The sequence below is a fragment of the Frankliniella occidentalis genome, unplaced genomic scaffold (genome assembly GCF_000697945.3).
Source record: "Frankliniella occidentalis isolate FOCC.00 unplaced genomic scaffold, Focc_3.1 Scaffold64, whole genome shotgun sequence".
NCBI lineage: Eukaryota > Metazoa > Arthropoda > Insecta > Thysanoptera > Thripidae > Frankliniella > Frankliniella occidentalis.
Window position 1 is genome coordinate 30992 of NW_026267194.1, and position 15586 is coordinate 46577.

A 15586-nucleotide genomic window follows, 5' to 3' on the forward strand; every position below is an offset into this window, starting at 1 on the left:
TGGAGCGCTTGCGAGGAGCAAGAATCAAGAGACAATATCTCCGCAGCACCGGCGTCGTAAATCTGATGACGCTCTCAACAGACTCATTCCGCGTGGAAGAAAACCAGTGTGGTGATGAGCTTCTTATTATTACGTTTTAAGTTCCTGCTCGCGTTTGCACAGGACGGGCACCACAAGCACAAGTTCGTTTTTTTAGAGCGCTCACCCGTGTGAAGTCGCGTGTGTGTGTCCCCACAGCACACGCAAGAGCGACGCTCGGACGGCTCTGACTCAGAGAGGCACGGCGCGCATTTCTTTGCATAGCTGTTTGAGCACGAGGCGCAGGGCGAGCGAATGGTCCCACCACCAACCACCATAGGCGAGACGGGGACGGGGAGGAGAGGGGAGGGGGGGGGGACGACGACTCACTCACTCCTGGTCGCGGCCAGCAGGCGGCGACCTTGGGGGGTCCCATGGGCTCTCTGTGGGAAAATTGATAAGTCGCAGCCGCAGCTTTAGGGACCACGTCCACGGCGTTGTGTTGGGCGGGGACCACTCGGACGGGACGTGGTCTCGGGGCGCATGGTGCTGGAGCCCGGCTCTGCTGGCCCGCCAAAACCACCTCCTCGCCCGCACCCCGTAACCATAAAAAAAAAAAAAAAAACATAGAGCAAGCAAACATGGCCGAAATATAGGCCTGCTTCTCATTTTCATCTTAACGAATGACGTCAACGAGTGTTACTGGGCGAGGCGGGTCCCATTCGGATCCGGTCGCACGATCGCCCCGTCCTCTAATTATCAAACAATGATGAGGTTGCCGCTGCCGCTGCCGCTCGCTTCGGGGAGCACAAAGAAAAGTAAAGTTAAGAGGTCGCTGCTCTAGCGCGATACAGCAGCGTGTGGCGCAACGGCCGGGACTCACCTGTTCCTCCCCGTCCCTTTGTTTGTCCCCCGCAGAGAGGTGGACGTGGCCAGGCAGGCAGCTACACGACGGTGCACTGCTACTTAGTCCCTTATTGACCCCGATTGGATAGAATTAGGGACCCAGAAAAGTTTTTGTTGTTGTTGTTGTTGTTTTTGTGTGCCCCCTCGCCTCGCTCATGAATGGCGACCATTCGAGTTGGCTGGCACAGCCACAGTCCGGATGGATGGAGAGTCGTGTGTGGAGCCGCTGGCTGCTCGCAGACTCACTCGACTCGCCCGCCCGCGCCCCGCGCTCCCGGCGTGGTCGCGGCGTGGCGGGCGCGATCATACGCCGCCACCGCCTCGCCACAATGAAGTATACTGTGAGCGGCCCCGCCCCGCCTAGCGGCCCCGCCCCGTGCAAAGTACGAGCCCGCGCCCAAGGCAAGGGCCATCCAGAGCGGCCAGCAACAAGAAGCGGTCGGCCGAAGAGAGACACACATATTTGGACCGTTTTACGCGTGCTTTATATTTTATTTTAACATAAGAGATCTGATAGTTTATAGAAATGACGTATTTATGTATTTATAGTGATAGTCGTTTACGAGTACGAGTTTCAAGTGAGCTGTGATTTTTGTCGTGTTACCTGTAAATAAAAGTTTGAAAAACGCCCGAGATAACACGTTCTGTTATTGTCCTCCATCTCAGACTCAAGCATGATGGTTTTCAAAGAGAAAGACACTGTATTGTTTTACACCTTTATTCTACCTTCAGTATTGGAAATAAAATGCTTAACATTTAATTAACAAATGTAACAGAGCAAAATTAAACACCTTGGCATTTTAGTGATGTCATGTAAAAAATGCCTGAACAGCATTGCGACGATATGTGGGTATTTTAAGAGACTGATAGGTAGCACTAAGAATTCAGTATTCATTCTTGTAGCGAATATAAAACATGATTCATCAACTAATATACATGTGACAATTAAATATATATAATTTTCAACAGAGGGGAATATATACACAATAATATTACAAAAATATTGAGACAGGGGTTGAGTGCTAAGCACAGTCATTCAGACTAGGTTGGGGAAAGGGATCAGGAATGCAAGGCCTAGTCTTAGAAATGATCAGCAACTCAATACTCTTGTCACCCTAACCTTGTTGTTCAATATTATTGCTGCAAGGTAAACTCTCACAATTTGTTTCAAAACTTTTGATCGAAATTACAAATACAATCACAGCTCTGATCAGCAGCACTGAAAGTCTAAACAAATTGAGTTCCAGTGGGAACAGAAATGAGATAGGTTGGTGAAATGGATAAAAGTGATGAAACACTTTTACCATTCCTCCAACTTTCGCACATTTTATTGGCAGGGGGAGGCACTAAGGAAAATGATAGGTACAAAGTAGTGCTAAAACGCACAGAACAAATTGTGGAGTCATATAAAGAAAACTTCAGTGTCCAACTCTTCATCGTATTTCAATAATATGAAATACTTAGCTGCTACTGTAACAGTACAAGTGTAGTAACCAATACAGTAAGTGAAGAGACTCTCCACTAAGATTAACATAAATTTGGATTTGTTCTTTGTCAACAACAAGTATATGAATATCAGTCAGGTATATTGATTGGGAGAGTTAATATCTCCTAAATAAGTATAATATGAATAAACGATTTTGTTTTGAAATATGTCATCTCTATATAATGGGTATAGTTACATTTGAAAAAGGTGCAAGAAAGCAAATGATGTGGTGAGCACACCTGGCAATAGGATCAAAACAGAAAATAAGGATCACATGGTGCTTACATCTAGGCAATAATACAGGTCCACAGATAATGGCAGGAGACAAGAAATCAATATTAGTTCGTGTACTTACAATGCCAGTTTTCATAAGGTTGATCTAATGATTAAGTTAATAAAATCACATTTTAGAGGATATATTAATGGGCCATTTCCAGGATCACTCAAAGCAAAGAAGAAAGAAAAGAGAAGGATTGCCAACTGATAAGGTTCTGGATAAATATCTTTCCTACAAGTCCAAACATCAAGTCTACATTTTACAAGCAAATATTATAAAACTTCACAACATTCGGATATACAGGTGATAGGATCCATTTCTTTCACTGCAATCATAGCACACGAGGTTTTACTAACAAGCATTTGGCCAATGGCCAGTAGTATAAAATAGACTGGTGCAACGTTTCACCTAGCAAGCTTTGGTAGTGCCAATTCCTTTGCGATCGTTTTGACTAGACACAGTGAGAGCCTGCTTCTTAAATCACAGACAGTAGCAACAATTTCGATGAAAGATCTCCAAGCCAATAAATAAGATAAAGAAGTGTCTTGAGAGTAAAGAAGCAAGGTTCTCACTGCACATCGTCAAAGAAATTTCACTTTCATTCAATAATGACACCTTTTATAACATCAATACAAAATAAAATTCCATTCATCCAAGCATCTTTATCAGGCAGACCTCTATACTACAGAAAGGTGCTCATACATGAAGATATGAAGAACCGTTCAATTAGAGAGACTACGATGCTCTTCCACGAACATTACAATACAAAATATATCTTTCCAAAATTAAAAAATAAAATAAAGGAGAATCATTCACTATGGAGCAATCACAAAATTAAACACAGTGCAATTGGTGAGTGATATGTTACATAAGAATAAAAGTATATATAATAATCTCTATGTAGGCGGAAATCATAACCACATAAAACCTATCTGATGTCAATTGATGTAAAAATTATTATAATAATAAAACAAGCATATCCATGAATGGCCGACCATTCGAGTTGGCTGGCACAGCCACAGTCCGGATGGATGGAGAGTCGTGTGTGGAGCCGCTGGCTGCTCGCAGACTCACTCGACTCGCCCGCCCGCGCCCCGCGCTCCATCAGTCTACACTGAAACAAAAATGTCTTACCAACTTCATTAACAACTGTTACTTGGCTGAGAGACAAAAAAAATGCAGCTTGAGTCTTATAAAGTGATTCATTGTAACAATATCCCCAAAGAGGGAAAACAGATAAAAGCTTATTAAAGAACTTACAATCAGCCATTAGCACCATAGTTTGTAGATTACTAATAAGGAATCAATTCATAAAAAGGTTATTGCTCTCACTCTCAGGTTTCAATTTGGTCCTAACTCACACAAAACAAATTCCACAAGATGGGAATCTTGATGGAATAGACTATCAGACGGGGTTTGTAAGGTACTAGGGTAGTGATAGTAAACCACAACAAGGCTACACTACCAAATCTTTCTTAAAAGTAATAATTTAACTCTACTAACTCATATCATATATTAAAATCCACTATTTGCTATCTTTGGTATACTCCTGCACCATGTTGAGTGTCTTTAATGTCTCCTGACGTCACACAGCTGATACTTGAGCATCCTCATCATCTGCAAGCAAAATAAAAATAAAATTAAATTCACAAATATATAAAGAGGAGAATGAATAAAAATAAATAGCATTTCATTAAATTTAAAAAAAAGACAAAAGAAAAAAAGGGTTTCTCCACAAAGTTTCTCAATAAATTGTACAACGCCTCCAGGAAGGTATTATTCCTACCTGAAGCCCAGGCACTCACCGTCCTCCTCGGGCTCGGTCAGGTAGTAGCCCCCAGAGACTCCCTCGTGCGAATGCGCTCTCCCCAGGCGGTGCAGCCGAGCCATCTGGGCGGCGACAGTGTAGGCGGGGGGTGCGCGCCGCGGCGGCGGGGGGGCCATGCTACCGATGCTACCTCCTGCAAGAGGAAGTCGAGCGTCAGGAGAGGGCACCAGGAGAGGGCCAAGAGAACTGCCATGGCTGGACATACTTACCGCGAGGTGGAACGGGAGGCAAGACAGCCACGGCATGCGGAAATGGAGCGACAGACCAAAGCTTGCCTAGCAACCAAATATGGACCAAAATGAATTTGCGTTTAGCTTAGCACCATGCACCACATTACCCAACCATAAACCATGAAAGCAAAGCACCTCGCAGACCAAGCACTTGAAAAGTGATTTAAGTATGTCCAAGAACCCAAGAATTCAAGATCAGAATAAATTCCAAGAGTTGTCTGATTTGGTGCTGAGACTTTGCAAATAATTTAACAGTTGAAGACTAAAGAAACAGTATTTGTCACATGCAACATGCAATTATAATTTCATAAACATTTTAATAGTGGTAATTCAGTTTTGTAACTTTGAAAGCAAAACGATAGCATTGACTTCAAGGACACATTACAGACTACATACAAGTGATAGATAAATCTCTGAGCATACCTTGCAGAGCAGAATGACGCCGGATCTGCGATGCTGGTGGGGAACCTCCCGGAACAGGATAGGCTGCACCAGAGTTGTTAGTCACTTCCATTGAACTGTTGGAACGGGAGTCCAACTGAGTAGAATGGCCAGAGTCACTTGACGTCACAGAACCTGCACATAATATAGACAGTAAAAATTAAGAGTTGGTGGCCGATATAAATAGCACTAACCACAAGACTATGGTACAGATGGTAAATACCTGAGGTCAGTGTCTTTCGCAGAGGCAAGTTAGACAGTGATGTGACGGAACTGCTCTCAGCTGAAAGACGAACAGCTGGTGTATCAGAATGAGACCGCTCATGGCTAGCCCTGGCAACCATGCCAGCCAAACTCCCAGCCAAACTGCCAGCAAGCTCCGTACCACGTCGCAGCGCTCCCGGAGAGAAGCCGCTGGGGATGGTCACCGATCCCGGGTGCCTCGGTTGGTGCGGTCTCGTCTTCCCGGGCTCACTGAGTGCCAGCATCTTCCGCACCGCCTGAGGAGAGGCGGTGCCGAACTTGGGGGCCGCACTCCTTCTACCTTCGCCGGCAGAGGCAGAACTCACTGAGCTGGCGGAGCTAGTGGTCGACAGAGTCGGAGAAGGATGGCGCTTGTGTCTGTGGGGCGGGTTGGAGCCTGGGGCGGCGCCCGCCGGCTCGCACTGCAGCGAGAGGGAGTGCAGCTTCTCCTCGTCCCTCACAACCCTCATGTGACTGAGGTAGGCTTTCACCCGGCGCACCATTTGAGCCTGAAATAATAATACAAAACAATAGTCAGCACACTGCCAACAACGGGGAGGGAGATACAAGTGGGAACGGGAGAGTACCTCTTCGAACATTTTCTTAGGATTAGGAGCGGCAGCTGACTTCTTCCTTCGCTTTACTGTTGACGCACCAGGTTGCCCTCCACTTGCACCGCTACCTGTAGTCAACTGATTTAAGGCTACCATGGCAGATGAGGGCGGCTGTCCACCTGATGGAAAAATGATAATAATCTTAAGTTACATTCCATCCCATCAACAATGGTTTCTCTAAATTTCAACATGACATGTACTTACCAAGTTCTAACATGGTCAACAAATCATAAGGAGATGAGCACATATTAGTCAGAGTTCTAACTTCCTTTGCAATCATTCTAAGTTTTTCAAAATTAATTAATCCTTCAACTTTGGAATCATTTCCCAAATTAATGAATGTCAGATCTTTTTTCACAACAGGATAAAACGGTATCTGGAAGGGGGTTAAAAATTTGAAAATAGTTCCAGTACTTGAAAGTCAACTTTACCAAGCTTAAAGAAACATTAGCCGTTTACTCACAATGGGTGGTTGAGCTTGTTCACTGGTGACAAGTTGTCTGTATTTGCTCATATTACGAGATGGGTCCATAAGATCTTGAAGGTCACTGAACAACCTTTGATACTTTGATGGCAGTTTTTCCCAAGACATTCTCAATCTAGACACTGCACCATGGCCAAGACCAGACACAATAGCAAACATGGAATTGAAATTTTTGCACTCCTTGCACTGACCTGAATTGAGAGTAGATGGGGAGTAGAGAGTTGATTAAAACAGACCTGTACATTAGAGACAATTCGTTAACATGAGAGAACATTGCACTTACGAGCAACTTTAATAAACTGCTTGATGATTTTATATCTCCTGACAATATTTGGCTCAGAGCACACTTCAGTTACAACCCAGAACATCTCCCTGTTTACAAGCTGGACAAAGAATTAGGATTAGAGGACATATTAGAAAATAAGACACACAGAATGACCACAGAATGACAAGTTGTTTTCCACTTACTTCTGCAAACTGGGTGAGCATAGGGGTACCATACCGGCTCTTGAGCTCAAACAAATCATCAACATACTCCGTGCTTTCAATCTGACGAAATATAGAAAAGTCCTGAAGAGTGAGTTGCACAGCAACTTCAACAGCGTTTAGTTGAAGAAAGTGAACTTGAGATTCACGAATAAGCTCAGGAGCCATTTCATCAGGAACCAGTGTCTCAGTAATTCCATTAGTTTTCAGATAATATCTTGATGAGAGACCGATACGCTCAGCTAAGTTCTGCAGTTGGTCAGGAAGGCGCCTTTGCTTGATTATACCCCCTTCAGCCACAGATACTTCACACAGGGAAAAATTAGAACTTGAATCTGTCATTCCAAATTCTTGCAGAGATAGCATGACAACTTCATGTGCAGTTGTCTCCTAAAGAACAAAAAAATAAAAATAGTAAAAAATAATGATAATAGAAAAATATATACAAACAAACAGAAATGATTAACTGGAAGAAAACATCATACCTTGTGGACCAACAGGTATTTACAAGTTTGATCAGATTTGAACACCTTAAGCACATGCTCTGGGTAGTCAGTTCCTCGTATATCTTCATAGCACAGGCTTACAAGGTCTGGGTTGCTATGACTATGATACAGATTTCCTGTGTAGGTGCTTGCACTTGGAGTTCTGCTGAAAGCACTATCATCGCTATGAACAATATCCCTGGATTCACAGAAACAATAAACCCAATAAACAAAACTTGTACGAAAAAACAAAAAAACTAACTGATAACTGTTGGTAAGTAACCAAAATAACTTACGTGATTGTATTTTTGGGCAAAATGTTCATTTTGATGAGAGCCTTCCGTAGTCTATGTTTTGGGCCTAATGTGCTAAATCCTTTGTGTGCTGAAGAATCTTTCTTGCAAGGAGAATTGAGACCCAATGGTGGTGGTGATGCAGGAGGAGGAATAGATATAGAATCAGGCATAGAAACCCCCAGGGATGAAGGCAGCTCCAGGTTTGCATTGGTCGTAGAAGCCAATCGAGCTCTGGGATCAGCTTGAAGGCGGGCAATTTCACACATCTTGTTGCGAGATCTCGATCGAGGAGAGTTGTCGGGCATAGAGAGCATCTCTTTGAAAGCAAGAAGATTGGATTTGACTGTTATGCTCAAATGAGTTGTGCCTCTAAGAATTTCTAGGGCTCTGTTGTGGCTGACGTGCTCAAAACTTTGACCATTAACTTCTAATATTTGATCTCCTCGTTTCAGACCAACATCTTCTGCTTTAGACCCCTTCTCAACCTAGAACAGAGTGAAATACATAAATTGTACACTGACCATACAAAAAAAATATGTAGATGACAAAAGATTGTATTGTTTTATTTACCTTGTTAATAAATATTCCAAATCCTCTCTCAAAGCCACCCAAAATTGAGAAATGCAATGGCTCATCCCTAGATGGTCTCGCAAGGGTAACATTTCTTGTGCGTGCTTTGGCAGCACATGCTATGTTCAATAAACGAAGCTGACCCAGCAGCTTCTCACGCTCAAGGCCAGCCTCAAACATTTCTAAGAAGTCCATCATGGATGGATCGGTCTCAAAATCAGTAAAATGGTTGTTAACCCACAAGAGAACAACTCGTGTAACTCTGTCACGCACACTTTCTTCTTTAAACCTGAAATTTAAGATTAGATTAATAACAAATTTCAACCATTTCAAAGGAGCAGCAAAGAAAAAATAAGTGATGTTTAGTTCATATTTTTACTGACCATTCCAAAAGCTGGTTTGCAACTGAGAATGAATTATCGATGAATGTCCTATGTGTGAGTAGGAAATCTTCGACATATGTTGGATCAACAATTGAATTTTCCTCAATCAGTTGCAGCATGAGACGATCAGGAGTACCCTGTACAAGAGTTAAAATTTAGAGCTTTGTGTGAAGAAAATAATGTGGTATTCTCACATACAATTTACTTTACTTACCCGAATCACCACGTGTCCCCTCCGCCCACCCCCATCCATCAGGCCCCTCTGCTCAGTGACCAGCACTACGAGCCCATTCTCTTCATGTCGCCTGGTATTTTCCTGTCCTTGACTCTGGATGCGATAATAATCTGTCTGTGTAATGCACACAAACTGGCAGTCATCACAGCGAGTACGCATTACTCCACGGTGGTACAACTTGTCCATTGTAGGCAAAATTCCAAAGCTAAAGAAAACCATTGTTTAGCACTAAATATCCTCAGATGGTTTGATTTGGATTTCACAATGTTAAGTACCTACCTGTCACCCAGATGAAGTTGCTCAGTTTCCCCATTGCCATGTTCAACTTCAACATGGCCATTAATTAATACACTCCAAGAATCAAGCTCTTCCCCATCATTCATTACAATTGTGCCAGCCTTTTCAACAACAGCAAATACCATGACACTGCAAAGAGCTCTACGCACAGAAAGAGTCATATTGGTAAATGCTTTTAAATGCTGTGTGAATTCAAGAAGTGTTTCAATATCATCCTCAGTTCGCTCAGACGGGTCTTTTTCTAGGCATTCCCTTACAGTGTCACGCACTGTTAAACTCTGAAATGAATTAAGCAGGGAATTAAAGAAATTCAATAAAATGGGACACATTATTATGGGTCATTTGGGTCACTTACATCCATACTCTCTGCCAGATCCTCCTCCTCGTCAGAATCCACGATGGATTCAACAAGCCCAGAGAGGTCCACCTCATCAGCATCAACAGAGGAGTGTACACTGGTCATGGTGTCTGAGCCAGAGTACGCTGATGACGTGTCAGAAGAATGAGAACTGCGATTTGACTTTTGGTAAAGTTCTGGGCGCGCGTTCCCAAACTGAAAAGCAACATGAATATTACAGAAAATTCTTCCAGACAAAAGAGGATTAACATCACTCATCAAAATATCTTACCGCGTCGTCCAGCACCAAATTAACACCCCTTTCCATACTGGGCATTCCTCCCTGAATGCGCGGCCTTCCCCGGTAGCCTTGAGCCTCCGGGTAGTCAATCTGAAACATTGGTAAATAAGATGGTTAGAAAAAACATTGATTAAAAATTGGCAAATTAATCAGAATTATTGAATGTCCCATGGACATGTTACAATGAAAGTTTTTGAAAACAGTCAAAAATGGCACAATAACTTTTAAAAGACTAATAGGTTTTGATATTTACCACAATCATCTCTGAGGGTTCCAACACAAAGCATTCATTGGGCCTCCTTGCGCTGCCTCCAGTGCGCTTCCCAAAACTGTAACACAAACAGCTTGCTTATAACTTTTCACTACATATTTTAAAAGGAAACAGTGGGTAGCAAATTTGCAATGCCTGTATGAACGGAAATATTTTTACTTAATACTAATGAAAAGAACCAAGCAGCAAGAGACAACTCTCAGCAGATAAAATTATCGTTCAACAGTGAAAAAAAAAAAATAGAAAATTTATAGGATTATACTTAAAATATTAGAAAATAATAGTGAATAAATATGAGTCAGGCAGTAATGCAGCAAAATATCTTTAAGCACCACCAAACAAATTTCTATTTTGAGGTTAATGTTGCTCATATCAGGCATTATCCAACGTTTTTTCAATGAAAGTAAATCAAACAATGGCAATGTAAGAAAATTGAGACGCACAGGCGACCATTTAGGTCGTTCGTGAGGTGAGAAGGACACAGTGACAGTTTGAATGGGAAATGAGGGCATTAAGCAAGTGGTTAGGTAAGACCCATGTAAGCATACATTCACTCGGCTGAGGGGGTTGTGGGATCCTCCTCAGGGAGCGACAGCAGCCTGTACCCTAGGGTCACACCACGGGGTAAACCCCGACGCGAATTCAAGTCGGGCATAACGCTTACATTCCATTACCAGCTGAAATGGAAACAAACCCCCCCTCCCCCGCCCCGTCCCGTCAGATGTGACACCTGCTGTGACATTTCGGGATGCTGGGCGTGACGGGACCCTAAGGGCTACCTTGCGCTGGCATCCTGGGGGCGACTGCGGCTGGGCTGGGGGCGCAGGGAGGACCACGGCGACTTCTTATCCAGCTTGAAGGGCGAGCGGGGCCAGGCGGGCCTGGGTCGCAATGGAGGAGAGCACACGGAGCCTCTGGGGGGCTCGCAGTAGCCAGGGCCCGCAGCCGAGGAACTCGGAACTCGCGACGATCAGGCGCGGCGCACAGCCACAGCGGACACCATTCGCGGAACCACCCCCGCGACTCGACGGGTCGCGAAACGCCACCGAAAAAACCCACCCCGAACAAACACAAACAACGAGTTCAAAACAAATATGTCTCCCAGTGGCCTGAGCCTGGAGAGAGCGGAGAGACACTCGCGGCACGGCCCGCTGGATCGCTCTACGCTACGCTCCGCGACGCTCGGCGGTGTTGCCACATGTGGCGCGCGAGCTCGGCGAAGCACTGGGCGGACCGCCACGATTCAAACGGCAAACGGACCCAGCAGGAAAATCAGTCGACAAGCGAATTTGTTTGCACGGGGGAACCTTGAGCACTGCCTCCCGACCGGGGCGCGCACCCTCCAGGACGGCGTCGACGCGGGCTCGAGGAGGGCCTCCGCCTCCGCGGGCGTGGCCGCCAGTCGTACAGTCGCGCGAGTCCTGCCCCGCGGTCTCCGCGGACACGGCAGCCGCGGCTGCGACGGGATTGGCAATACATAAAACTACGTCTCAACGACACCGTCGGTTGTGACGTCCGAGCAAATATATGTCGCGACGCGCGTTTCAAAATCAAAGCATGTTTGTGTTTTTCGGGGTGCGGTGCGCGGGGAGGGGGAGGGAGGGTGGTGGAGGTGGAGGGGGTGCTCTGCTGGAGTTTTTGGCGATGAGGATGTGGCAACAGCGCGCGTCCTGGGAAGAGTGGGAAGAATGTCGAGTCCGCGACGGACGCGCCACGCTACAGGAGGCGGCGTCTCGTCTCCGGGCGTCGTCGCCATGCCGACGTCGCCCCCCCCCCCCTTTATCCCCTCCGCTGCATTCTGACTGCATTTCATTGCACACAGCACAGCGCACCGCCGCGGCCGCCGCGTTGACCACCGCGTGCCTCGCGACGCGGAGCAGTGCGAGAGGCTGCACGCCAACACCGCGACCCTCCCCGGCCGCTCCGCCACCGCCAAACTCAGGACTCTGGTGGCTTCGCGACGACTGCGTTTTGGGGGAATTCCCACAGCCCCCGGCTGCGACAAAATCAAAGTTCGTTCCCGCCTAGGGGGTCGTGCACAAATTAAGTCACATTCGACGGGTGGGGTACTGTAGGGTTTGAAATTTACCGGTAATTTTGGTTTGGTGCGGTAAATTATCAAAATTACCGGTAAATTGGTAATTTACCGGTAAATTACCGGAAATTTTACAAAAATTGCTTTAAACAGATGCAAACATTTGTGGTATGTAAAATAAATGTTAAGTACCAACGAAATAACTTTTAATAAACGTCTTGGGTTGTTCTCTAACGTTTAATCTACACTGGAAACGCAAGTGTGTTAATGTCGCTCACTTGAAGGTGAGCGAATATCTATTCGTACACTTACGGGGGGCAAAGGTGTGAATTTTCACACTTGCGTTTCCAGTGTAAGACATACCGGGCGTTGCATAAAAGACACAGGTGCGAGCGGGTTTGCCTACCTTAGGGGCTATGGCGCCTTATGGGCAGAGCGGGTAGGCAAACCCGCCCGCACCTGTGTCTTTTATGCAACACCCGGTACATATGTAGGAGGCTTTTCAATTAAGATACGGAGAAACGGAGACGGACGGATTTCTACTTAAGACTCCACTTTGTCTCGAAGTTGGTACCCTAAGATTTTGGGTATGCTGGAGCCCTCTTTGGTGTCCGTTTGCACCTCCAGGCTCATCCTGGGGACGTCATGGGCTACCTCAAGCCGTTGGCGATGACATCCGTCCCTCCCAAAAAATTGATAAGTAGGGGTTTTGGGGTACGCTGAGGCCATTCCCGGTGTGCGTTTGCACCTCCTGGGTCATCATCGGAGACCACATGTGGTTGGCGATTACGTCCCCCTGAAAATCTGTACTCGAGGGTTTTCGGACACACCAAGACTCTAGTGGTGCAAACGTACATTGGGAACCCCGAGTACGTATTTTCAGAAACGACGTAACCGCCGACCACTTGAGATCGCCGACGAGGGCCCCAGGATGACCCAGTAGGTTCAAAGGACACCAGAAAAATGCTCCAGCATACCCGAAAACACCAGGGTATACCCACTACTTCGACACAAACAGGAGTTATAAGTGGAAATCCGTCCGTCCATATCTTAACCGAAAAGCCTGTTTTTTTTTCCCTTGCCTTAAAAACCCACAATAAGAACAAAAGAAGAACTAAAGATCGAGAAGACCTAACAAAAGGAAATATAAAATATAAGCTGTTTGTTCAAACACACAAAGGGCTCAAAGTGTTCGTTTTGGGTTCAAAAAGAGAAGAATTTTGAGGGTTTTAAGCAATTTGGGTAATTTACCGGTAATTTTCGGTCCAATATTACCGGTAAATTTCCGAAAGTTACCGGGTAATTTTCCGGAAATTTACCCACCTTTCAAACCCTAGGGTACTGTTATCACGGCACCATATTCGAACTCAGCGTTGCAAACGAAAGTGTTTGGGGGCCATGATAATTATATCCCCGTAGGTAGCCTAAGTACTTTCCGGGTGGGGTGATTTTATCATAGCGGCTAAAAAAGCTTCCACTTTCCACTCTGAACTCGAATAGAGGGCCGTGAAAAAAGTACCCCACATCTGGAAATGGCGTATTTAGTGCACAGCCCTTAGGCAAACCGCCTAGAGGGGTTGTTCGGTCCGCGACCGGCCGCAGTGGTGACCACAGCGTGGTCTTCCCTCCCGAGGCACATTCAATATGCACGGCACAGGACACGCTCCGGACGCTCGTCGTGGCCACGACGACAGCAACTTGAATCAGAATCTCGGCCAAAACGGGGGGGAAAAGAGGTTGAGCAGCGGGAGCTGGCCGTGTGGTGATACGTTGACGACGACGGTAATGAACGAGTGTCATGGATAACCGTCGTGGCTCTCGTGACTTGTGCGGACGAAAGCAGTCCGCTGCCGACCCGTGCACCGCTCTTAAAATATGTACACACATACACACACACACACACACACACACGCACGCACGCACACACGTGTACACACATGCCTGTCACGTACCTGGACCTCGGTAGGAACATGGAGCCATCGATGAACACGGAGCCGGCCAGGAGGATGTACCAGCAGGACGACAGCTCACCGGTGCTGCGGGGAGGGGGGGAAAAGAGACACCATTGCATGAAATGAATTCAAACATGTCAACGCTAGACTTGTGTGTGCGCGCCAAAAAAATATTATGAAAAAAATCGATTCCTCCAGTCTCGTCATATTCTCCTCCCCCGATTTTGTGTTTCGCTCCAAACGCCCCAATATTCGATTATCCCATCCAATTTCCCTTTCATTTCCCTGCCGTTCCCCTCCAATTTCCTCTCACCCTCCCCCCTCCCCTCTCGCCCTCGTAGCCCCCGCTGCGCCGACAGACGACAACTCTTTAGGCCCTTGCTGGGCGCTGCCTCACGGCCCCACCCAACTAATTGGCCGTAGCCAATGGCCGTCCAGAGTGGTGCCGCGGCCCCCGTAGGCCTGCCGTAGGCCGTCTCGTTTGGCCCCGGGCCGGGGTCGTTGGGGGGCTCGGGGAGGCGGAGGAGAGGAGGAGGAGGAGGGGTGTCATGGGAGCACCAGGACACAATTGGAGTGCAAGGGACTCAACCGCGTCCACACCTCGTCAAGGCAACGGGACACCAGCGCGACCGAGAGGGCGGGCGCGGGGGCTCGCGGCCGGGTCGACGACAACGACTCCCCCGTCGTCGTGGTCGACTTTCGTCTCTCTCTTTCTCTGTCCGGAGCCGCTGTGCTTTGTAACGGTAGCCGACGGCTGACCACGACACGACGACGCTCGCGGGTCCGGCGGCGCGCGCGAGTGGTGCCGAAAATGCGGTCCTGTCGACCGCTTCAAAAAAAGAAACATGACTGCGGCAAGCAGGTAGGGCAGCGGGACGCGCGGCGAAAATTGGACCGCGAGGAGGAGGAGGCAGCAGGAGCACTTACTGGTAGAGGACGTCGTTGGCCTGGTGGCGCTCCAGCCGGGCCGTCCGGCTCACGGCGCGAAGGGTCACCTCCCTGCAGCCCGCGAACGCGTCCAGCCCCGTCAGCGCACCCTGGATCAGCTGCAGGTCCTGCGAAGGGGCACAAGCGACATAATTGTATTGGGATTTCGATTTTAACGATTAGGAATTTTTCCAGAAAAATTTCGGACTTGAAAATACTCCACACACGGAATCTCTACTTACGTGCAGCGTCCTGAAGTCTGGCGGGGTGCTGAGGGCGCGCAGCAGCTCCGCGTCGCCGCAGCCGCCGGGGCGGGGCACGGGCCGGGGCAGCGCCCGCATCCAGCCCGAGACCCCCGTGCCCGCGCCGCCCGGGGCCGCCTCGCGCATGGCCTCCCCCCGTGTCTACGGCATCACCTGCAACACCAAACACACACGAGCTCCGCGTCAGCACCACGACGTCGTCATGTCCGGCCCGACCTCGG

General features: G+C 47.2%; 1 protein-coding gene across 6 annotated transcripts in view; it reads right to left on the minus strand.

Annotated features, from left to right (window-relative positions):
* Nucleotides 1–3790: 3790 nt before the first annotated feature.
* Nucleotides 3791–15586, minus strand: part of LOC113213159 (rap guanine nucleotide exchange factor 2) — a 27415-nt gene continuing 15619 nt past the window's right edge. The window contains exons 2-24 of one of the 6 annotated variants that reach the window (XM_026432134.2): nucleotides 15345–15518; nucleotides 15103–15230; nucleotides 14176–14259; nucleotides 10171–10246; nucleotides 9909–10007; nucleotides 9635–9832; nucleotides 9262–9557; nucleotides 8962–9187; nucleotides 8748–8884; nucleotides 8365–8653; nucleotides 7795–8279; nucleotides 7499–7697; nucleotides 6996–7403; nucleotides 6811–6910; nucleotides 6507–6718; nucleotides 6248–6419; nucleotides 6017–6162; nucleotides 5572–5938; nucleotides 5410–5469; nucleotides 5169–5321; nucleotides 4725–4790; nucleotides 4493–4648; nucleotides 3791–4304 (exon numbers count right to left, since the gene is read on the minus strand). In XM_026432134.2, the coding sequence (XP_026287919.1) occupies nucleotides 4273–4304; nucleotides 4493–4648; nucleotides 4725–4790; nucleotides 5169–5321; nucleotides 5410–5469; nucleotides 5572–5938; nucleotides 6017–6162; nucleotides 6248–6419; nucleotides 6507–6718; nucleotides 6811–6910; nucleotides 6996–7403; nucleotides 7499–7697; nucleotides 7795–8279; nucleotides 8365–8653; nucleotides 8748–8884; nucleotides 8962–9187; nucleotides 9262–9557; nucleotides 9635–9832; nucleotides 9909–10007; nucleotides 10171–10246; nucleotides 14176–14259; nucleotides 15103–15230; nucleotides 15345–15491 (4236 nt within the window). In that variant the 5' untranslated portion in view covers nucleotides 15492–15518 and the 3' untranslated portion in view covers nucleotides 3791–4272. Of the gene's footprint in view, nucleotides 4305–4473; nucleotides 4649–4724; nucleotides 4791–5168; nucleotides 5322–5409; nucleotides 5939–6016; nucleotides 6163–6247; nucleotides 6420–6506; nucleotides 6719–6810; nucleotides 6911–6995; nucleotides 7404–7498; nucleotides 7698–7794; nucleotides 8280–8364; nucleotides 8654–8747; nucleotides 8885–8961; nucleotides 9188–9261; nucleotides 9558–9634; nucleotides 9833–9908; nucleotides 10008–10170; nucleotides 10247–10967; nucleotides 11367–14175; nucleotides 14260–15102; nucleotides 15231–15344; nucleotides 15519–15586 lie in introns of those variants that run through there. The other 5 variants (XM_026432130.2, XM_026432131.2, XM_026432133.2 and 2 more) reach the window with 5 other exon arrangements.